General features: G+C 38.1%; 1 protein-coding gene across 2 annotated transcripts in view; it reads left to right on the forward strand.

The window, feature by feature from the left end:
• The window catches only part of UVRAG (UV radiation resistance associated), a 421,213-nt gene that overhangs the window by 76,999 nt on the left and 320,405 nt on the right, over nucleotides 1-23,809 (forward strand). For both annotated transcript variants that reach the window (XM_037840712.1, XM_037840711.1), the window contains exon 5: nucleotides 14,598-14,672. In XM_037840712.1, coding sequence (XP_037696640.1) covers nucleotides 14,598-14,672 — 75 coding nt within the window. The remainder of the gene's footprint in view (nucleotides 1-14,597; nucleotides 14,673-23,809) is intronic.

A 23,809-nucleotide genomic window follows, 5' to 3' on the forward strand; every position in this document is an offset into this window, starting at 1 on the left:
TCTGAGAAGTCATGGACTGAGCTGTACTTGACTTGGATTTGGTTATCTTCAGCTATTAGTCTCTCTGATTTCTGAGGGGAGTTTGGAAATAGCTCTACTTGAGGTGGGAATTTGGAGAATTTGTTGATACTGCTTACATGGGCCATGTAGTATCCTGACTCAAGTCTAATGACAGGAGTTCTTTAGTTTAACTAGTTTGAACTTTGTATTAATAACGAAAGCAGTTTGCACTATCATTTTACATACACAATGACCCAGGGTGTTTTGAAGATCACATGAGTAAGTATTTTTGTTTTCTTCAGTATTTACATGAGAAACTGAAGCTAAGAAAGATTAAGTGATTTGCTAAAGGTCACACAGTGATTAGTAGATTTAGGCTATTAATTGTTCTATGGATTAGACTATATTTATTATTCATTTCACTAATGAATAATTTTGATTACAGGCATACCTCAGAGATGTTGCAGGTTCAGTTCTAAACCATTGCAATAAAGTGAATATTGCAATAAAACAGGTCACGTGAATTTTTTAGTTTCCCAGTAAGTGTGCAGTAGCATTATGTCTAAAGAAACAATGTGCATACCTTAATTAAAATGAAGACATGAGAGAGTGCATGCTGTTGGAAAAATGGCACTGATAGACATGCTCAATGCAGGGTTGCCACAAACCTTCAATTTGTAAACAACGCATTATTGCAAAGCACAATAAAGTGAAGTGCAGTAAAACAAGATAGGCATGAGCTGACATAAAAAATGTGTAGTTTCATAAAGGGGAGAAAATACGAAGTTTTGGCTACATTAATAGAATTATATATTGTGTAGTTTCCATATTAATATTACAATACAATTGTTAGGTCAATAATCTATAATTAATGGGTAAAGGATAGTATGTATCCACACTTCTTATTAGCATAATTCAGCAGTTTTATGTATGTAATTAGTGTGGAATATGATACAGTCTGTATTTTAAGCCTGTTTTTCTTTTTTTATTAGTCAGGATCAAAGGGATCTTTCTAAGCTTTATGATCACTTGATTTCTGTTACATTATTAGATTTTTTCTTTAATATCTTTTTCATGTCTAACTTCTGAAACTACTTTCACATCCAGTTATCTCGTTTCATCTTTATGACACCCCTGTAAGACAGAGCAGGGAGTGCTTTCTGCTTTTGGCAGATGAGGTATTTATAGTATGGGGCCATGAATATTGATTAATACTTTTTGTGGTGAGTGCTAGACAGGCTATAAAGATAAACAAGGACAGGGTTCCTTCCCTTGAAGAGCTCCTTATGAAACAGTTAAAGTTGGGATTAGAACCCACGTCACTTGATTTTTTAGTACAGTATCTTTTCAAGTTCTAGAACCATGTTGCCTTTTACTTTTCAACAGACTAACTTAATGTCCATCTTCATGATGCTTATACTTTCGCAGCTTTACCTTCATGCTAGATTTGTTCTTACCTGTTTACCCACCTACCTCCCTTTGTTTAATGGTATATATTTTCTTCTGATTTTAAAAATAATGTATCTTTTTGTGGACAATTTGGAAAATTTTGGAAAGCACAGAGAAGAGAATAAAAAGGAGGTATAATCCCACTATCCAACAACCACTGTTGCTAACTTTTTTTTAATTGAAATATATTTGCATACCATGCAATCATCCCAAGTGTAAAAGAGTTGTTCACAATATCATCATATAGTTATGCATTCATCACCACAATCAATTTTTGAACATTTTCATTTCTCCAAAAACTAAAAACAAGAATAAAAATAAAAGTAAAAAGAACACCCAAAGCATTCCATACCCCTTCTCCTCCATATTACTCATTTGTCCATACACTGCATAAAGAAGAGTGTGAGCCATAAGGTTTTCACAATCACACGGTCACACCATATAAGCTATATAGTTGTACACTCACCTTCAAGAATCAGTGATACTGGATTGCAGTTCAACAGTTTCAGATGTTTCCTTCTAACTATTCCAATACACTAAAAACGAAAAAGGAATATCTGTATAACACATAAGAGTTACCTCTGGAATGACCTCTTGATTCCATGTGAAATCTCTCAGCCACTGAAACTTTATTTTGTTTCATTTCTCTTCCCCCTTTTGGTCCAGAAGGCTTTCTCAATTACACGATGCAGGGTCCAGGCTCATCCCCGGGAGTCATGTCCCACGTTGCCAGGGAGATTTACACCCTTGGGAGTCATGTCCCACATAGCGGGAAGGGCAGTGAGTTTACCTGCTGAGTTGGCTTAGAGAGAGAGGCCACATCTGAGTAACAAAAGAGGTTCTCTGGGGGGACTCTTAGGCACAATTATGAGTAGGCTTAATCTCTCCTTTGCAGTAACAAACTTCATAAGGCCAAGCCCCAAGATCGAGGTCTCAGCCTACCAAGCTGGTAGACCTCAATGCTTGTGAGAATATCAGGAATTCCCCAGCTGAGGAAATTTAATATTTCTACATTTTCCCCCAGTCCCTCAAGGGGGCGTTGCAAATACTTTTTATTCTCTGCCCAAATTACTCGGAGGTATATCAGGGCTTCATGCTAACCTGTACAAACCAACAAGATCTCACTCCCTAGTCAAGGTTCCATGTAATTATGGTATTTGAGTAAACTGACCATACAAGTTTAATTATACAGTGTGCTACAGAAAATATAGATTTTGCACCAAAGAAACATCTCTTCCTTTGGTCCCACATAGAAGCCAAAGTTTTAAAACACAGTTGATACCATCCTCTACCCTTTAGTCTGATATATCCCAATCTCAACCAAGTCCATTTTGTTCATATCTCCAATTGAAGTCTGATCTCCTTTGCAGCCTCTTTAACAGTTGATTCATGGCACTCACATGCTCCCAACCTCGGGCTCTGAGTCCCGGGTGCCACATAGACACCAGAAGCTCCAGGGACTGACCATGTCACGCACAAACAGCTCAGCATCTCAAAATTTAGAAATAATTGTTACAACTCATGACTAGATGTGACTGCTGTAAGAGCTTACAACCTAGGAACCTTTACATAAGCTTTCCACTGATAACCCACACTCCCAGCTTCAATTCTCAGAGTTTGCGCATTATTATTAGTCCGTATTAGTGAGATATTATAATGTTTTGTCTTTTCATTTCTGGTTTATTTAACTCCACCTACTGTCCTTATAGTCCATTCACCTGGCTGCATACTTCACAGCTTCATTCCTTCTTGCTGCTCCCTCATGCAAAAACATTCTTATATTTGTACATTTCATTGCACTCATTGACCACTCTAGGTTTCACTAAGTTGTACAGTCCCAGTCTTTTTCTTCTGTCTTTCCTTCTGGTGTCATACATACCCCGAATGTTCCTCTTTGAACCAAACTCACAGTCATCTTTGTTCAGTGTACTTACAGTATTGTGCTACCATCACACAGTATTGTGCTATCCATTTCTGGATCTATACAGTCAGTCCTCTTGAACATTCTATACTTCATCAGCATTAAATTCCCAATCTCTACCCTCTTTCTATCTCCTGATATCCTCACTTTTTTTTTTTTTTTTTTTTTTTTTAAATCATCATTTTATTGAGATATATTCACATACCACGCAGTCATACAAAACAAATTGTACTTTCGATTGTTTACAGTACCATTACATAGTTGTACATTCATCACCTAAATCAATCCCTGACACCTTCATTAGCATACACACAAAAATAACAAGAATAATAATTAGAGTGAAAAAGAGCAATTGAAGTAAAAAAGAACACTGGGTACCTTTGTCTGTCTGTTTCCCTCCCCTACTTTTCTACACATCCATCCATAAACTAGACAAAGTGGTGTTTGGTCCTTATGGCTTTCCCAATCCCATTGTCACCCCTCATAAGCTACATTTTTATACAACTGTCTTCGAGATTCATGGGTTCTGGGTTGTAGTTTGATAGTTTCAGGTATCCACCACCAGCTACCCCAATTCTTTAGAACCTAAAAAGGGTTGTCTAAAGTGTGCATAAGAGTGCCCACCAGAGTGACCTCTCGGCTCCTTTTGGAATCTCTCTGCCACTGAAGCTTATTTCATTTCCTTTCACATCCCCCTTTTGGTCAAGAAGATGTTCTCCGTCCCACGGTGCCAGGTCTACATTCCTCCCTGGGAGTCATATTCCACGTTGCCAGGGAGATTCACTTCCCTGGGTGTCTGATCCCACGTAGGGGGGAGGGCAGTGATTTCACCTTTCAAGTTGGCTTAGCCAGAGAGAGAGGGCCACATCTGAGCAACAAAGAGGCATTCAGGAGGAGACTCTTAGGCACAAATACAGGGAGGCCTAGCCTCTCCTTTGCAGCAACCGTCTTCCCAAGGGTAAAACTTATGGTAGAGGGCTCAACCCATCAAACCACCAGTCCCCTATGTCTGTGGTCATGTTAGCAACCATGGAGGTGGGGTAGGCGAATACCCCTGCATTCTCCACAGGCTCCTCAAGGGGGCACTACATCTTTTTTTTTTTTTTTTTTCCCCTTGTTTGTCTTTTTTCTTTTTTTTTTTTTTTTTTTTTTTTTTTTTTTAACTTTCCCTTCTTTTTTCAAATCACCTGTATGAAAAAAAAAGTTAAAAAGAAAACAAACATACAATAAAAGAGCATTTCAAAGAGACCATAGCAAGGGAGTAAGAAAAAGACAACTAACCTAAGATAACTGCTTAACTTCCAACATGTTCCTACTTTACCCCAAGAAAGTTACATAATATAGCAACATTTCAGTGAACTTGTTCCTACTACAACCATCAGAAATTAACAGACCATAGTCATTTCTGGGCATCCCCAGAACGTTAAATAGCTTATCTGTTCTTCCTGGATTATTGTTCCCCCTTCCTTAATTGCACTCTACTGCTAGTTCCCCTACATTCTACATTATAAACCATTTGTTTTACATTTTTCAAAGTTCACATTAGTGGTAGCATATAATATTTCTCTTTTTGTGCCTGGCTTATTTCGCTCAGCATTATGTCTTCAAGGTTCATCCATGTTGTCATATGTTTCACCAGATCGTTCCTTCTTACTGCCGCGTAGTATTCCATCGTGTGTATATACCACATTTTATTTATCCACTCATCTGTTGAAGGACATTTGGGTTGTTTCCATCTCTTGGCAATTGTGAATAATGCTGCTATGAACATTGGCGTGCAGATATCTGTTCGTGTCACTGCTTTCCGATCTTCCGGGTATATACCGAGGAGTGCAATCGCTGGATCGAATGGTAGCTCTATATCTAGTTTTCTAAGGAACTGCCAGACTGACTTCCAGAGTGGCTGAACCATTATACAGTCCCACCAACAATGAATAAGAGTTCCAATTTCTCCACATCCCCTCCAGCATTTGTAGTTTCCTGTTTGTTTAATGGCAGCCATTCTAACCAGTGTTAGATGGTATCTCATTGTGGTCTTAATTTGCATCTCTCTAATAGCTAGTGAAGCTGAACATTTTTTCATGTGTTTCTTGGTCATTTGTATTTCCTCTTCAGAGAACTGTCTTTTCATATCTTTTGCCCATTTTATAATTGGGCTGTCTGTACTATTGTCATTGAGTTGTAGGATTTCTTTGTATATGCAAGATATCAGTCTTTTGTCAGATACATGGTTTCCAAAAACTTTTTCCCATTGAGTTGGCTGCCTCTTTACCTTTTTGAGAAATTCCTTTGAGGTGCAGAAACTTCTAAGCTTGAGGAGTTCCCATTTATCTATTTTCTCTTTTGTTGCTTGTGCTTTGGGTGTAAAGTCTAGGAAGTGGCCTCCTAATACAAGGTCTTGAAGATGTTTTCCTACATTATCTTCTAGGAGTTTTATGGTACTTTCTTTTATATTGAGATCTTTGGTCCATTTTGAGTTAATTTTTGTGTAGGGGGTGAGGTAGGGGTCCTCTTTCATTCTTTTGGATATGGATATCCAACTCTCCCAGCCCCATTTGTTGAAAAGACCATTATGGCTCAGTTCGGTGACTTTGGGGGCCTTATCAAAGATCAGTCGGCCATAGATCTGAGGGTCTATCTCTGAATTCTCAATTCGATTCCATTGATCTATATGTCTATCTTTGTGCCAGTACCATGCTGTCTTGGCAACTGTGGCTTTATAATAAGCTTCAAAGTCAGGGAGTGTAAGTCCTCCCACTTCGTTTTTCTTTTTTAGAGTGTCTTTAGCAATTCGAGGCATCTTCCCTTTCCAAATAAATTTGATAACTAGCTTTTCCAAGTCTGCAAAGTAGGTTGTTGGAATTTTGATTGGGATTGCATTGAATCTGTAGATGAGTTTGGGTAGAATTGACATCTTAATGACATTTAGCCTTCCTATCCATGAACATGGAATATTTTTCCATCTTTTAAGGTCCCCTTCTATTTCTTTTAGTAGAGTTATGTAGTTTTCTTTGTATAGGTCTTTTACATCTTTGGTTAAGTTGATTCCTAGGTACTTGATTTTTTTAGTTGCTATTGAAAATGGTATCTTTTTCTTGAGTGTCTCTTCAGTTTGTTCATTTCTAGCATATAGAAACATTACTGACTTATGTGCATTAATCTTGTATCCCGCTACTTTGCTAAATTTGTTTATTAGCTCTAGTAGGTGTATCGTTGATTTCTCAGGGTTTTCTAGATATAAGATCATATCATCTGCAAACAATGACAGTTTTACTTCTTCTTTTCCAATTTGGATGCCTTTTATTTCTTTGTCTTGCCGGATTGCCCTGGCTAGCACTTCCAGCACAATGTTGAATAACAGTGGTGACAGCGGGCATCCTTGTCTTGTTCCTGATCTTAGAGGGAAGGCTTTCAGTCTCTCACCATTGAGTACTATGCTGGCTGTGGGTTTTTCATATATGCTCTTTATCATGTTGAGGAAGTTTCCTTCAATTCCTACCTTTTGAAGTGTTTTTATCAAAAAGGGATGTTGGATTTTGTCAAATGCTTTTTCAGCATCTATTGAGATGATCAATTGATTTTTCCCTTTCGAGTTTTTAATGTGTTGTAATACATTGATTGTTTTTCTGATGTTGAACCATCCTTGCATGCCTGGAATGAACCCCACTTGGTCATGGTGTATGATTTTTTTAATGTGTCTTTGGATTCGATTTGCAAGTATTTTGTTGAGGATTTTTGCATCTATATTCATTAGGGAGATTGGCCGGTAGTTTTCCTTTTTTGTAGCATCTTTGCCTGGTTTTGGTATTAGATTGATGTTAGCTTCATAAAATGAGTTAGGTAGTGTTCCATTTTTTTCAATGTTTTGAAAGAGTTTGAGTAAGATTGGTGTCAGTTCTTTCTGGAAAGTTTGGTAGAATTCCCCTGTGAAGCCATCTGGCCCTGGGCATTTATTTGTGGGAAGATTTTTGATGACTGATTGGATCTCTTTGCTTGTGATGGGTTGGTTGAGGTCTTCTATTTCTTCTCTGGTCAGTCTAGGTTGTTCATATGTTTCCAGGAAATTGTCCATTTCTTCTACATTATCCAGTTTGTTGCCATACAGTTGTTCATAATATCCTCTTATAATTTTTTTAATTTCTTCAGGATCTGCAGTTATGTCACCTTTTTCATTCATTATTTTGTTTATATGGGTCTTCTCTCTTTTTGATTTTGTCAGTCTAGCTAGGGGCTTGTCAATCTTGTTGATCTTCTCAAAGAACCAACTTTTGGTGATATTTATCCTTTCTATTGTTTTTTTGTTCTCTATGTCATTTATTTCTGCTTTAATCCTTGTTATTTCTTTTCTTCTACTTGGTTTAGGATTGGTTTGCTGTTCATTTTCTAGCTTCTTCAGTTGATCCATTAGTTCTTTGATTTTGGCTCTTTCTTCCTTTTTAATATATGCGTTTAGTGCTATAAATTTCCCCCTTAGCACTGCTTTTGCTGCATCCCATAGGTTTTGGTATGTTGTGTTCTCATTTTCATTCGTCTCTATATATTTAGCAATTTCTCTTGCTATTTCTTCTTTAACCCACTGATTGTTTAGGAGTGTGTTGTTTAACCTCCAGGTATTTGTGAATTTTCTAAGTCTCTGATGGTTATTGACTTCTAATTGTATTCCATTGTGGTCAGAGAATGTGCTTTGAATGATTTCAATCTTTTTAAATTTATTGAGGCTTGTTTTATGTCCCAGCATATGATCTATTCTGGAGAAAGTTCCGTGAGCACTAGAAAAGTATGTGTATCCTGGTGATTTGGGATGTAATGTCCTGTAGATGTCTGTTAAATCTAATTCATTTATCAGATTGTTTAGGTTTTCAATTTCCTTATTGGTCTTCTGTCTGGTTGATCTATCTATAGGAGAGAGTGATGTGTTGAAGTCTCCCACAATTATTGTGGAAACATCAATTGCTTCCTTTAGTTTTGCCAATGTTTCTCTCATGTATTTTGTGGCACCTTGATTAGGTGCATAGACATTTACGATTGTTATTTCTTCTTGTTGAATTGCCCCTTTTATTAGTATGTAGTGGCCTTCTTTGTCTCTCAAAACATCCCTGCATTTGAAGTCTATTTTATCTGAGATTAATATTGCTACACCTGCTTTCTTTTGGCTGTAGCTTGCATGAAATATTTTTTTCCATCCTTTCACTTTCAATTTCTTTGTGTCCCTGTGTCTAAGATGAGTCTCTTGTATGCAACATATTGATGGTTCATTTTTTTTGATCCATTCTGCGAATCTATATCTTTTAATTGGGGAGTTTAATCCATTTACATTCAACGTTAAAACCGTGAAGGCATTTCTTGAATCGGCCATCTTATCCTTTGGATTATGTTTGCCATATTTTTCCCTCTCTCTATTAATATCCTTTATTGTACCCATACCGAATCTCTTTAGTACTGAACCTTTCTCCAAGTCTCTCTGTCCTGTCTTTGTTTCTCTGTCTGTAGGGCTCCCTTTAGTATCTCCAGTAGGGCAGGTCTCTTGTTAGCAAATTCTCTCAGCATTTCTTTGTCTGTGAAAAATTTAAGCTCTCCCTCAAATTTGAAGGAGAGCTTTGCTTGATAAAGTATTCTTGGCTGGAAATTCCTCTCTCTCAGAATTTTAAATATATCGTGCCATTGCCTTCTCGCCTCCATGGTGGCTGCTGAGTAGTCACTACTTAGTCTTATGCTGTTTCCTTTGTATGTGGTGAATTGCTTTTCTCTTGCTGCTTTCAGAACTTGCTCCTTCTCTTCTATGTTTGACAGTGTGATCAGTATATGTCTCGGAGTGGGTTTTTTTGGATTTATTCTATTTGGAGTTCGCTGAGCATTTATGATTTGTGTATTTATGTTGTTTAGAAGATTTGGGAAGTTTTCCCCAACAATTTCTTTGAATACTCTTCCTAGACCTTTACCCTTTTCTTCCCCTTCTGGGACACCAATGAGTCTTATATTCGGACGCTTCATATTATCTATCATATCCCTGAGGTCCATTTCGAGTTTTTCAATTTTTTTCCCCATTCTTTCTTTTATGCTTTCATTTTCCATTCTGTCATCTTCCAGGTCACTGATTCGTTGTTCAACTTCCTCTAGTCTTGTACTATGAGTGTCCAGAATCTTTTTAATTTGGTCAACAGTTTCTTTAATTTCCATAAGATCATCCATTTTTTTATTTAGTCTTGCAATGTCTTCTTTATGCTCTTCTAGGGTCTTCTTGATTTCCTTCATATCCCGTACTAGGGTCTCATTGTTCATCTTTAGTTCTTTGAGTAGCTGCTCTAGGTGTGTCTCTTCTGGTCTTTTGATTTGGGTGCTTGGGCTTGGGTTATCCATATCGTCTGGTTTTTTCATATGCTTTATAATTTTCTGTTGTTTTTGGCCTCGTGGCATTTGCTGTCCTTGATAGGGTTCTTTTAGGGTTTGTAGACCAGTTGAAGTCCTTATCTCTAATTTATCAGATCTACAGCTTCGTGGAGTACACTTTCTCTAACTAACCAGCAGGTGGCGTCCACGAGCCACCTGTTCTCCACAAGCCAGATCTCCCCTGCTTAGCCTTTTTGGTGAGTGGGGGAGTGAGTCTTGTGGGGCCCAATTGGTGTCCCAAGCTTGCGTGTGTAGTTGGTGTTGCCTGCCCTGTATGTGGGGCGTGTTTCTGGGCAGTCGGGGAGGGGGGGTGGCCCTAACAATCAAATCTCCCTGATGATCCTAGAGTTTTAAAGCTACTGCAATAGTCTAATCCTTCAGTTCAGTCCTGCCACAGTTTGTCTCTGCCACTGACCCACAAGTCTTTGGTATTGGCGTATGGCTCCTGAGACTTGCAAGTGGGCCCCTCTTCCAGGCTGTGCACCCCGGGTCCTCTGTTGAGGGATTTCTGTGCTATGTCACAGGTGAGTGCCGTCCCCCCAGGGCAGTTCTGGGCTGCTGGGCTGTGTTGGGAGGCTCCCAGTCTGCTCAAATGATGGCTGAATGGGGCTCTGTTAATTCACACTGCTCCCCCTTCCCAGCTCTGGGACATTCAGCTGAGGTTGCAGGGAAGGCTAATGTCCACGCCCAGTTTTGTGGTGTGTGCCTGTTATTTGAAGCACTTCCGTCACACTGGGTTGTCTGGGGCAGCTCTGGGCTATGGGGCTGGCGATGGGCAGGAGTGTTTCCTGTCCACCAGGATGGTGGCTGTGAGCGGACACCCCCCTTTTCTTGGGAAGTTGTGTTGTTTAGTGAATTTTCTCAGCCACTGGATTATTGCCTTTTGTCTCAGAGCTCTCTTATTTCTGCTCTTGACTTGACGTGCCCAAATTTCAATTCTTTGAAGCTTTCTGTATTGATCTTCTTATATTAATTTTTTTAGAAAAACAAAAAGGTTTTAAAAAAAAAAAAAAAAAAAAAAAAAAAAAAAAAAACAAACGGCCCTCCTCAGAGATCTAATGGGTTATTGAAATGCTAATAGACAAAGCAACCAGGGCCATTAAGGAAAGGTGCCCTGGGCAGAGAGATCAGCCTTGCTTCGGGATTTGCATATGCGCCTCAAGGCCTGATCTCCGCCCTTCCCCTTTCTGTGTTCACCAGAACTCCAAAAATCCTCTGCTTTTACTTTGGAGCTTCTCGTGTTGTTTTCCTTCTATGCCCGTCTCCTCTCTGCTGGGCTGGCTGCTCTCAGAGTCTCTGGTGTCTGGCCTCAGTCTATCTATGGTTGGAGTTTGAATCAGTAGAATGAGTTTCCGATGAGAGCAGCCACTGCAATTCTCCCTTCTCCTTCCTGGAGCTGACAGCCCCTCCTCCCCCGGGACTGAGCCTGGCAGGGAGGGGCGCGGGTCCCCTGGCCGCAAAAACTTACAGATTTCGGTGATCTCAGCAGTTCCACGTTTTCATGAGTGTTGTATGAAGTATGCCCAAAGACAGATTGCTCTGTGGTGTCCAGTCCACGCAGTTCCTGGCTTTTTACCTACTTTCCTGGAGGAGTAACTAAAACATACAGCTCACCAGTCTGCCATCTTGCCCCGCCTCTATCCTCACTTTTACATACTTCTTCAAACCTCTCTCTCCTGTCTTTTCCTATCTATCTGTAGCACTCCCTTTAGTATTTCTTATAGAGGAGGTCTCCTGTTAATGAACTCTCTGTGTCTGTTTTTCTGTAAATATTTTAAACTTTCCCTCATTTTTGAAGGACAGTTTTACTGGATATAGGATTCTTGATTGGCAGTTTTTCTCTTTCAGTATCCTAAATACATCATACCAGTGTCTTCTCGCCTCCATGGTTTCTGCTGAGAGATCCACACTTAGTCTTATTGAGTTTCCCTTATATGTGATGGATTGCTTTTCTCTTGCTTCTTTCAGAATTCTTTGTCTTTGACATGTGACAATCTGATTAGTAAGTGTCCTGGAGTAGGTTTGTTTGTATCAGTTCTGTTTGGGGTACACTGTGCTTCTTGGACCTGTAATTTTATGTCTTTCATGAAAGTTGGGAAATTTTCATTGATTATTTCCAGTATTATTCTTTCTGCTGCTTTTCCCTTCTCTTCTCCTTCTGGGATACCTATAACATGTATATTCATGCACTTCACGTTGTCCTTCAGTTCCCTGAGACCCTGCTTATGTTTTTCCATTCTTTTCCCTATCTGTTCCTTCGTGTGCAGGATTTCAGATGTCCTGTCCTCCAGCTCACTGATCCTTTCTTCTGCCTCTCCAAGTCTGCTGTTGTATGTCTCCACTGTGTTTTTCATCTCTTCTGTTGTGCCTTTCATTCCCATAAGTTCTGCCATTTGTTTTTTCAAGCTTATGAGTTCTTCCTTGTGATCACCCAGTGTCTTTATATCCTTCATCTTTTGTCACATTCTCTCTCACCTTGTTGATTTCTTTAAAAGATTTGTGTGAACATCCATAATTAGTTGTTTGAATTCCTGAATCTCAGTTGAGGTGTTAGTTTCTTCTTTTGGGCCATATCTTCCCGTTTCCTTATATGGTCCATGATTTTTTGCTGTCCAAGCATCTGATTTTCTTGATTGGTTTATTCTAGAGTTTATTTTCTCTCTTTTGCTTAAGGTTTTCCTGTTGTTGGTCTTTTATCTCTATCTTTTCTTTGTTTTTCTCCCTGGCCAGTTTTCAGATTGGCTCTGCCCTCCAGTCTTCTCCCCAAAATCAGGCGCCACTGTGGCCTGCCACAGGGATGGAAGGTAGGCACTGGGCACCCCAGCAAGTTCACTATGTGTGGTAATGCAAATCTGCTGGCTTCAGTTGTGCTCTATTTTCCACTGGCTAGCAAGATCTGGGTTTGTTTTCGAGCCCTACTTTAACAGTGGGTCTTCCCTATTTCTCAGCCAAAACAGGGCCAGGTTTCTGTGCAGGGCATGTAGACCAGCTCCTGTGCTCCTAAGAAAGGGTCTGAAGCATCTTTTAAAAAGTATTTTACTTCCCTTGCACTTTCCAGACTGTCCAGCAGATGGCATTGTTTGGTGACATACTTGTCCTCAGAGGCTGCTTTGCCTCTGAGCGCAGGCTGCCTGACCCAGCAGGGATGAAACTGCAGGATTCTTACACCCTCACTTTGCCAGCCAAAATCTGGCTTGATGTGGGGCTCTACTCTCTCAGTTAACTCAGTACTCCAGCTGTCTCCAAGGCAAGGAAATGGCTGCCTGCTGCTGCTTCCCTCAAGGGTGGGAGGAGGGCTTTCAGACCCAGGGCTGGAAACAGTCTCTGTCCACGTTTTCTTAGTCTCTTTGTCCCTCAGTGATTTGGGCCTTGAAATATCCTCCCCTGTCCACTGGATCTTCAAACAGTGAGGGTATTTTTCACTGCTGTGAGAGATTTTTAAATCTGTGTCCCTGGTAGGAGACAGATTCTGTGCCTCAGAGACTGAGTGAGGGGGAAGGGAGAGGACTGGCTGGTCTGGGACAAGATTCCTACCTGATGTTTCTTCTCTTTCTTCAATTCAGCATTTGCAAGGTCTATCTCCAATCTATAGCCTCCTCCAGCTTTTCAAACAATTCACAATTTTTTCGTTGAGTCTCTGGAGAGAAGTTTTCAGTAGCTGTTTATGTTGCCATGTTGAGAACGTCAACCCTGTTGCTAACATTTTGGTGTATATAATTTTAATCTTTTTTCACTTAAGAATATATATGTATAAAATATTTCATGTTTGTAAAATTTCAGATTCCTTCTAATCTTGAAACTGATTTCATAATGCTTTCTCTTTTCTCCTATAAAATGAAAAATGAGATTAATTTTTAATTTTCATTTTAAATTTATTATTGCAGACTCGTCTTTTGGTATTGTTATATTCAGCTCAATAAGTGATATAGGGAAACAGGGAGTGTATGGTTAATTTTGCTTCAGAATAGAGGTAGGAAATATGGAAGTCAGGTAAATGTTTACAGAAATTCACTATTGCTGGCTTTGGCTATCCTGCTTCTGTCTCGGGAAAGAAGAGATCAACTATTCTCTTCTGGTAATCCTTATTTTTCTCCCACTTGAACTTCCTCACTCTAATCCTCAACTACAGAAACAATTTTTAAAAATCTTTCTGATCAAGTAATGGCTTTAAATCATTTTTATGTCTCTCAGTTGGATATTTGAGTCTCATATTTGAATTATTTTCTTTCTCATGTCTTCAATATTTTAAGTTTTAATTCTCCCCACCTTTTAGGTGAAGTTTAATTTGGGGTGGCACTGATTAAGGCTTCAATCAGTTGCATCTGAAAGAGAATGGTATGCAGACAATAATTAAATTGACATTTGAGACTTTAGGAATTGACTATTACTATCTTTAATCTATATTTCTGAAAATAATAATAAGATAATCTTTTATATTTTTCCTAGGGTATCAAACATTTTAAATTACTCTTACAGACTAACTGGATTGCATTTTCTTTGAGATCAGGGAATGTATAGTATGCCTGTGAGTCCCCTGTACTTCAGGAATAGCCTTTCCATAATAACATCAAGAAGAGTTTGTGGAAAATGCGTGTGAATGATGGTGACTGTAAAATCATTTGATGGTATTGTGAGGCCTTTGAAGCAGGAAACTTTTAATTCATCACCTACTCTTATGCTAGGTGACTGGTTGTCTGCTATGTTGTTTAGATGAAGCAAGCCTGTTTATCAGCATCTAAGTAGATCCTGCTGTAACTGTCTTCTCTGATCATATTAAAACTCAACTGGAATCAGAAGAACTAATGGTGTTTTTTTCCCCCCCTCTTTTTCCCATTCTTAGATTCATGCCCGTAACCAAAATGAAATAGTTTTTGGGCTCAATGATGGTTACTATGGTGCTCCATTTGAACACAAGGTAAGAGGATTCTTATAATGCTGTGTGTTTTATTTAGTGCAGATGTGCCTTAATGTTCAGGATAAGTGTAATCCTGAAAAGCTCTGTGTAGTTAGAACCATGTTTTAAGTATACACTGTAAGTTTGTTGTTTTGTGCTGCTTAGGGTGACTGATTTTTGAAGTGAAAACTAGTTGTGCAAGGCATTTTTACCTTTTCTAAATTATATTAGTTATAATATATAGAATATATTAGTTGTCCTAAAGGAAAATCTGAAGTAGCAGTTCTTTCTTATTCTACATAATTCTTTGGGGGTTAATAAAGAATGGTAAATTTTAATTAAATGCAAAACAGTTTTATTGAATGTTTCAGCTGTCTTTTGCAACTTTCAATAAGATTAAGAAACTGAATAAAGTTACAAGTCACAAGTTGGGGTGTCTATCTAAAGGCAATTAGAGAAAGGAAATGGAAAAGAAACCATACTTACCTACTATGTATGGTACTATACCAAGTGATTCATGCCATTTAATACTAGTCACAAACCAATGAGGTTTTTCCCTCTCCATTTTATAGATAAGGAAATAAGTTGAGAGAAGTGACTTCGTAGGAACATACATCTTAGCAAGTCGCTAACCTGAGATTTCATGTATACCTGCCTCTCAAAACCTAGGCTCTTTCAGAAATGACTTTGTAGGAACATACATCTAGAAAGTCACTAAGCTGAGATTTCATATATACCTGCCTCTAAAACCTAGGCTCTTTCTACTCTATTAGGGTATTTTATCTATAAAATTCTGAAGCTTATACATTATTTGCTCTTAGTGATCGTGTTGCTTCATAATTCCTGGTTATCTGAAATGCTATTGCTTGGAATACTCCATTCAACAATTATTTGTTGAGCACCTGTTTTATGTCAGCCACTATACTCTAAGTACTAAGGCTATAATTATGAGGAAATGGATATTTTCCTCCTCTCATGGAGCACATTAGAGAGACAAATACTGATAAACTAATCTAACAAATTTAGAAACACAAATAGTGGTAAGAGATATAAAAGCATGTGTGCCAGTTTGAATGTATTATGTACCCCCAAGTGCCATTATCTTTGATGTAATCTTGTGTGGGCAGCCCTGTCAGTGTTTATTAGATTGTAATTCTTTGAGTATTTCCATGGAGATGTGCCCGACCCAACTGTGGGTGATGACTCTGATTGGATAATTTCCATGGAGGTGTTGGCCCGCCCATTCAGGGTGCATCTGAATTAAATTACTGAGCACTTTATGAGATCAGACAGAAGGAGCAAGCTGCTACAGCCAAGAGGGACACTTTGAAGAATGCACAGGAGCTGAGAAGAGGAGCTGCAGATAAGAGACAGTTTGAAGACAGCCGTTGAACGCAGACCTTTGTTCTGGAGAAGCTAAGAGAGGAAAAACGCCCCAAGAGCAACTAAGAGTGACGTTTTTGAGGAGCTGAAGCCTAGAGAGGAACATCCTGGGAGAAGGCCATTTTGAAACCAGAACTTGGAGCAGATGCCAGCCACGTGCCTTCCCAGCTAACAGAGGTTTTCCAGATGCCATTGGCCATCCTCCAGTGAAGGAACCTGACTATTGATATGTTACCTTGGACACTTTATGGCCTTACGACTGTAACTGTATAGCCAAATAAACCCCCTTTTATAAAAGCCAATCCATTTCTGGTGGTTTGCATTCTAGCAGCATTAGCAAACTAGAACAGCATGTAATGAAGACCTTACCAATTTGAGGAACTCAAGAAAAGTTATCCTGAGGACTTTGACTTTTAAGGTGACATCCACAAGATGAGTAGAAGTGAGCTGTGTGAAGGGGTTGGGGGCTGAATAGAGACAGCCTTCCAGGCCAAGGAGGCTAACATGTTGGAAGCCATGAAGTGGAAGGGGGCGTAGTGAGTTTTAGGGACTGAAAGAAGGTCAGAGTGATGGGGGAGAATGATATCAGATGAGGCTGGAGAGGTGGTCAGAACACATCATACAGAACCTTGTTGAAGATTTAAGCCTAAGAGCAATGGACTGGTGTTGGAGGTTTTTACCATGTAGTAACAGAATCAGGTTTATATTTCAATAATTTCACTGTGGCTCCAGGAAGGACTGATTTTAGAAGCAGCAAGAATATATTGAAGAAGACTATTAAGGAGGATCTTATAGTATTTCACATAAGAGATGCTGATACTTTGGACCAGGATTATGATGGAAATAAAGCAAAGATGGATTTATAAAAAACTTTTAGGGGGTAAAATCATTAGGACTTGGTAATGGTTTGAAAGTTGGGTATAAGGAAAAAGGAGGTATTAAAGATGACTTCTGGGTTTCTAATTTGGATGAAATAGCTGGATGGATAAAGGTGCTAGGTGCTGAGAGAATTAAGGAACACTGGAGGAAAACCAGAGTTGGTGAGGGCAGATTATGAATTAAAATTTGGTCATACTGTGTTTGATGACTTCCCCATGTAAATGTTAGGTAGGCAGTTGGATATATAAGTCTGGAATTCAGAGGCTAGGACTTGGTTAGAGATATAAGTGTGGGAGGCAATGGCAAATAGAAAGTCATTAAAATCGTGAGTGTTTATAAGATAGACTAGGGGCATGGTGTACACTGAGAAAAAAGGAGGCTTAGTAACTAAGCCATGAGGATCTCTACTTCTTAAAGGCCAGATAAAGGAGGATACTTAGGGAACAGTAACGGAGAAGGAATTGTTAGAAATATAGAAGAAAAAAGAGAGTGAAATGTTAGAAACCAGAGAAAGAGAGTTGTTTTTTAATTTTTGTTGTTATCACTGCTGCTGTTATTTTAAGGGGAAAGAGTGGTTAAATAAGATGAGAACTAGAAATTGCCCATTGGGTTTGGCAAAATGGAAGCTATTCATTTTAGCTGACTTTGTAAAAACTTAGTTGAAGCTTTGATACTCTTTCTTCTCCTTCCTCCCTCCGTCCTTTCCTTCCTTCCTTCCTTCCTTCCTTCCTTCCTTTTTTTTTAATGAGAGGATGTGGATTTGCATAAAAATCATGCCTGTAATATGGAGTTCTCATATACCACCCTATTATTAACACCTTGCTTTGGTGTGGTACATTTGTTACAACTGATGAAAGCACATTTTTGTAATTGTACTATTAACCATAGTCCTTGGTTTACTTTAAGGTTCACTATTTGTGTTGTACCTTCCCATGTATTTATTTGTATTTTTAAATTTTTATTCTAGTAAAATTATAAAAATTTCCTCTTTTAACCACATTCAAATACATATTTAGTGCTGTTACTTACTTCACACTGTTGTGCTATCACCACCATCCATTACTAGAACTTTTCCATCATCTCAAATAGAACTTTTGTGTATTTTAAGCATTAACTCCCTATTCCCTACCCCCACCTATATTCCCTGGTAACCTGTATACTAGATGCTGACTTTGAGTTTATTTATTCTAATTATTTCTTATCAGTCAGATCATACAATATTTGTCCTTTTGTATCTGGTTTATTTCACTCAACATGATGTCTTCACGGTTCGTCCATGTTGTCGGATGTGTCACAACTTTGTTCCTTTTCAAGGCTGAATATTATTCCATTGTGTGGATATATCACATTTTGTTCATCCATTCATCAGTTGGTGGATATTTGGGTTGCAGCCATCTTTTGACAATTTTGAATGATACTGCTATGAACATTGGTGTACCCGTTGTATCCCCCGCATAAGCATTTAGCTTTCATATATTCCATTTGTTACAATTAATGGAGGCATATTACAATTTTACTGTTAACTGTAGACTCTGGTTTGCATTGATTGTATTTTTTCCCTAATGCCATCCCATTTTCAGCACCTTGCAAAGTTGACATTCGTTTGTTCTCCCTTGTGTGAAAACATGATGTTAGCAGTGGTGTTTTCATATATGCCATTTATCATGTTAAGGAAGTTTCCTTCTATTCCTGTTTCCAAAGTGTTTTTATCAGGAAAGAAATGTAGCTGACAAGGCTAAAGTAGTTAATATTGGGTATAAAACGAAAATACAGTTCTCTTGATCAAATCAATAGATTGATTAAGTTCATTTTCAAGGTAAAGATTGGCTAAAATGTAGAAACATCAAATTAGAGTTTAGAGACTTGCATAAATAGGTCACTTTTTTTTTTCTTTCCAAATTAAGTACTTTAGGAGCAATAGGGTGTTGCCATCTAGTGTTGAACTTTGGAGAAATATTGAATGTTGTTCTATAAAATACACGTTTTCCTTCTATTTGAAGGGTTTCAGTGGTCACACATCCTTAGTGACACCTTGGAAGGATAATGTTGATGGGTTAGAGCCAGACATCAGCCACCTGTAATATCCCAAAGCTGAAAATGTCTGCTCCTTTTGCCATGGCTGAGCTTTGTGAAAATTGTCCCAAAGGTGAGGACATTAACTTTAATGTTAAACAGTAAGAATACATGGGTAAGAACTTGTAAACAATTAAATTCCTATAAGATCTCCTTTTGTAACATATTTTTGATCATAGGAATTAGGTACTTAGAATCTCTTACTTAGAATTTTATTCCCAAGTCTCTTACAAAATTATTGGACAGGAAGATAATTTTTACAGAATTTTGCTTTGAGACAGATGGGTAAAGAATGTAGATTTTTGAGTCACATGTGAAATTGAATCTTGATTTTAATCTAAAAACCACATCCGTAGCTTTAAGCAAGTTAATAAACTTTTCTGAGCCTGAGTTTCATCATTTTCAAAATGAACTTAATCATATATTCTTCATTATAGCTAACACTTATTTAAGTGCTCACACTGTTTAAAACACTTGCTCAGTGTTTATTTTTTTTTATTTCTTTAATTCCTCCAACAATTCCTATCATAAAGCATATGCTAAGCTCTTAATATAAAACTATTCTTCCAAGAATATACCCAATAGTGGGGTTGTTACTTTTTTTCCCTGGACTTCATTGGGCCTGACTTAAGTTGTATGTGTGTATCACTATGATTAGAAGTAACATAAACATACAAAGTGGGGGGAAAAAAAAAAAGAAAGGATGCTGGATTTTCTCAGCTGCTTTTCTGCATCAATTGAGATGATCATGTGCATTTTCCCCTTCTTTTTGTTGATGTGTGTTACATTAATTGTTTTTCTTAGGTTGAAACACCCTTTCATATCTAGGATAAAACTCACTTGATCATGGTGTATAGTTTTTTTTTTTTAAATGTGCTGTTGTTTTTAATTTGCAGGTATTTTATTGAGGATTTTTGCATCTGTATTCATAATAATAAATTTGTAATTTTCTTTTCTTGTGTCTTTATCTGGCTTTGGTATGAGGCTGATGTTGACCTCACATAATGAGTTAGATAGTGTTCCCTCCTGTTTAGTTTTTTCCCTTCAATAGAGATTTTTTAAATTAAATTTTATTGAGATATATTCACAAACCATACAGTCATCCACAGTGTACAATCAGTTGTTGACAGTATATTATGTAGTTGTGCATTCATCACCAAGATTAATTTTTGAACATTCTCATTACCACACCAAAAAAAGAAGAATAAAAATTAAAGTAAAAAAGAACACCCAAAACATCATTTATCCCCCATCGCTCCCAATTGTTCATTTACTTTTCGTCTTCATTTTTCTACTCAACAGTCCATATACTATATAAAGGGAGTGGGAGCCACAAGGTTTTCACAATGACAGTCACACAGTGTAAGCTATAGAGTTATACAGTCGTCGTCAAGAATTAAGGCTACTGTGTTGTAGTTCAACAATTTCAGGTATTTCTTTCTAGCTATTCCAATATAGTAAAACCTAAAAAGGGATATCTACATAATGCATAAGAATAACCTCCAGAATGACCTCTTGACTCCATTTGAAATCTCTCCACCACTGAAACTTTATTTTGTTTCATTTCTTTTCCCCCTTTTGCTCCAAGAAGGCTTTCTCAATCCCATGATGCCAGGGCCAAGCTCAGTCCCCACAAGTCATGTCCCACATTGCCAGGGAGATTTATACCCCTGGGAGTCATGTTCCACATAGGGGGGAGGGCAGTGAGTTTACCAGCAGAGTTGGCTTAGACAGAGAGACCACATCTGAGCAACAAAAGAGGTTCTCTGGGAGTGACTCTTAGGCACAATTTTAAGTAGGCTTGGCCTCTCCTTTGAAGTAATAAACTTCATAAGGGCAGTCCCCAAGATTGAGGGCTCAGCCTTCTAAATTGGCAGTCCTTGATGCTTGTGAGAGTATCAGTAATTCCCCATGTGGGGAAGTTTAATATTTCCACATTTTCTTCATTCCCTCAGGGGGGCTTTGCAAATACGTTTTTATTCTCTGCCCAAATTACTCTGGGATGTATTGAGCCTTCACACTAACCAACCACATTTCACTCCCTATTCAAAGTTCCATGTAATTATGGTGTTTGAATAAACTGACCATACAAGTTTAATTATATAGTGTGCTACAAAAAATATAGATTTTGCACCTAATAAACATCTCTTCCTTTGGTCTCACACAGAAGTTTAAGTTTTAAAACACTTTCAATATCGTCCTTTACACTTTAGTCTGATTTACCAAAGTCCTAACCAAGTCCATTTCATTCATATCTCTAATTGAAATCTGATCTCTTTTTCAGACTCTTTAACATTTTCTGTCTGGGGTAATGCTGACATTCATAGCTGCCTGACTCTGGCTCTGAGTCTCAGATGTCACACAGACACCCAAAGTTCCAGGAACCGACTAGGTTATACACAAAGAGCTCAGCATTTCAGAATTTAGAAATAGCCATTACAACTCAGGAATGGATGTAACTGCTGTAAGAGCTCACAATCTAGGAACCTTTACAATAAGCTTTCCCCCTGATAACCTGTGCTCTCAGATTCAAGTCTCAGAGTTTCCATCTTATAGTTAGTCCATATTAGTGAGGCACTATAATGTTTTTCTCTTCATTTCTGCTTTATTTCACTCAGCGTCCTGTCCTCAAGGTCCTTTCACCTAGTTGCATACCTCATAACTTCATTCCTTCTTGTAGCAGCTCAGTATTCCATTGTATGTGTACACACAGTTTGCCATTCCGTTCAGCAGTCAGTGTACTCTTAGGCCACCTCCATCCACTGTGAATCATGAATGCTTCCACAATAAACCCCACTGTGGAAATGTCCATTCATGTCCCTCTTTTCAGTTCTTCGAAGAATATACCCAGTAATGGGGTTGCAGGACCATGTGGCATCCCATTCTTAGCTTCCTGTGGAACCACCACACTGCCCTCCTGATGGGCTGCACAATTCTACTTCCCGACCAATAGTGGTTAGGTACATTCCTCTCTCCACATTGTCTCCAGCACTTGTATCCCTTTGTTTATTTTTCAGACAGTGTTATCCACATAACCATACATTCACTCCTAAGTAAATAATCAGTGATTCCCTGTATAATTACAGTTATGCATTCACCACCACTATCTATATGAGGACATTTCTGTTTTTTCCACAAAGAAAAAGAGGCAAAAAAGAAAAAGAATGAAAAAAATAACAACTAAAAAACAACAAAAGAAAAAATAAAATTAAAATACAGTACAATAAAAAGACAACACCACCAATGCCAAGAATTCCATCCTCTCCCTTATATCCCCCTTTTATAGACATTTAGCTTTGGTATATTGCATTTGTTACAATTAATGGAAGCATGTAATTGTAGACTCTAGTTTGTGTTGATTGTATTTTTCCCCAATACCATCCCATTTTCAATACCTTGCAAAGTTGACATTTATTTGTTTTCCCTCATGTGAAAACATTTTTATATTTGTATATTTAATCACAATCATTGGCCACTCTAGGTTTCATTAAGTTGTACAGTCCCAGTCTTTATCTTCTGTCTTTCCTTCTGGTGTCCTACATGCCTCTGACCTTCCTTTTCAACCCAACTCACAGTCATCTTTGTTCTTCGTACTTACAGTATTGTGCTACCATCATCCAGTATTGTACTATCCATTTCTGGATCTATACAATCAGCCCTATTGAACATTCTGTACTCCTTCAGCATCAAATGCCTGATCTTTACCCTCTTTCTGTCTCCTGGTATCTTCATTTCTACACTCTTCTTCAAACCTCTCTCTCCTGTCTTTTCCTATCTGTCTGTAGCACTCTCTTCTGTTCACGAACTCTCTCATTGTCTGTTTATCTCTAAATATTTTAAACTCTTCCTCATTTTTGAAGGACAGTTTTGCTGGATATATGATTCTTGGTTGGCAGTTTTTCTCCATCAGTATCTTGAATATATCACTGTACTGTCTTCTTGCCTACAGGGTTTCTACTTAGAAATCTGCACTTATTCTTATTGCGCTTCCCTTATGTGTGATGGATTGCTTTTCTCTTGCTGCTTTCAGAATTCTATGTCTTTGACATGTGACAATTTGATTAGTAAAAGTGTCTTGGAGTAGCTCTATTTGGATCAGTTTTGTTTGGGGTATGCTGTGCCTCTTAGACCTGTAGTTTTATGTTTTTCATAAGAGTTGGGAAATTTTCATTGATTATTTCCTCTATTATGTTTTCTGCTGCTTTTCCCTTCTCTTCTCCTTCTGGGACACCTATAACACATTTATTCATGTGCTTCATATTGTCATTCATTTCCCTGAGACCCTGCTCATATTTTTCCATTCTTTTCTCAATCTGTTCCTTTGTGTGTAGGATTTCAGATGTTCTGTCTTCTAGCTCACTGATCCTTTCTTCTGCCTGTCCAAGTCTGCTATTAGATGTCTCCACTGTATTTTTCATCTCTTCTGTTGTGCTTTTCATTCCCATAAGTTCTGTCACGTTTAAAGAATTGAAGTTCATCGAGGTCATTGATTTGTTTGAGAGGAGGATAGAGATTGTAAACAACTTTAGAATTTGTTATAAAAATTTGTGGTTATGTGTATATGTTAAAAATTAAATGATATCTTTTGAAGACTAGAAATAGAGAATATAGATTTCCAATTTGCAGAGCCAAAAAAGGGAATATAAAGAATAGAAGTCTTTGTCTACTTGATAGGAGTGAAAAAACAGTGGTAAACAGAAACATGTAGTAAGGTAGTAGAAATAAGTCCAAATATATTTGTAATCACAATCATTGCAAATGGATATCATATCTTATTGTTTGAAATATTTGGTTAAAAATTTTAAAATGCTGAAGGCACAAGA

Source organism: Choloepus didactylus, chromosome 6 (assembly GCF_015220235.1).
Source record: "Choloepus didactylus isolate mChoDid1 chromosome 6, mChoDid1.pri, whole genome shotgun sequence".
Classification (NCBI taxonomy): Eukaryota; Metazoa; Chordata; class Mammalia; order Pilosa; family Megalonychidae; genus Choloepus; species Choloepus didactylus.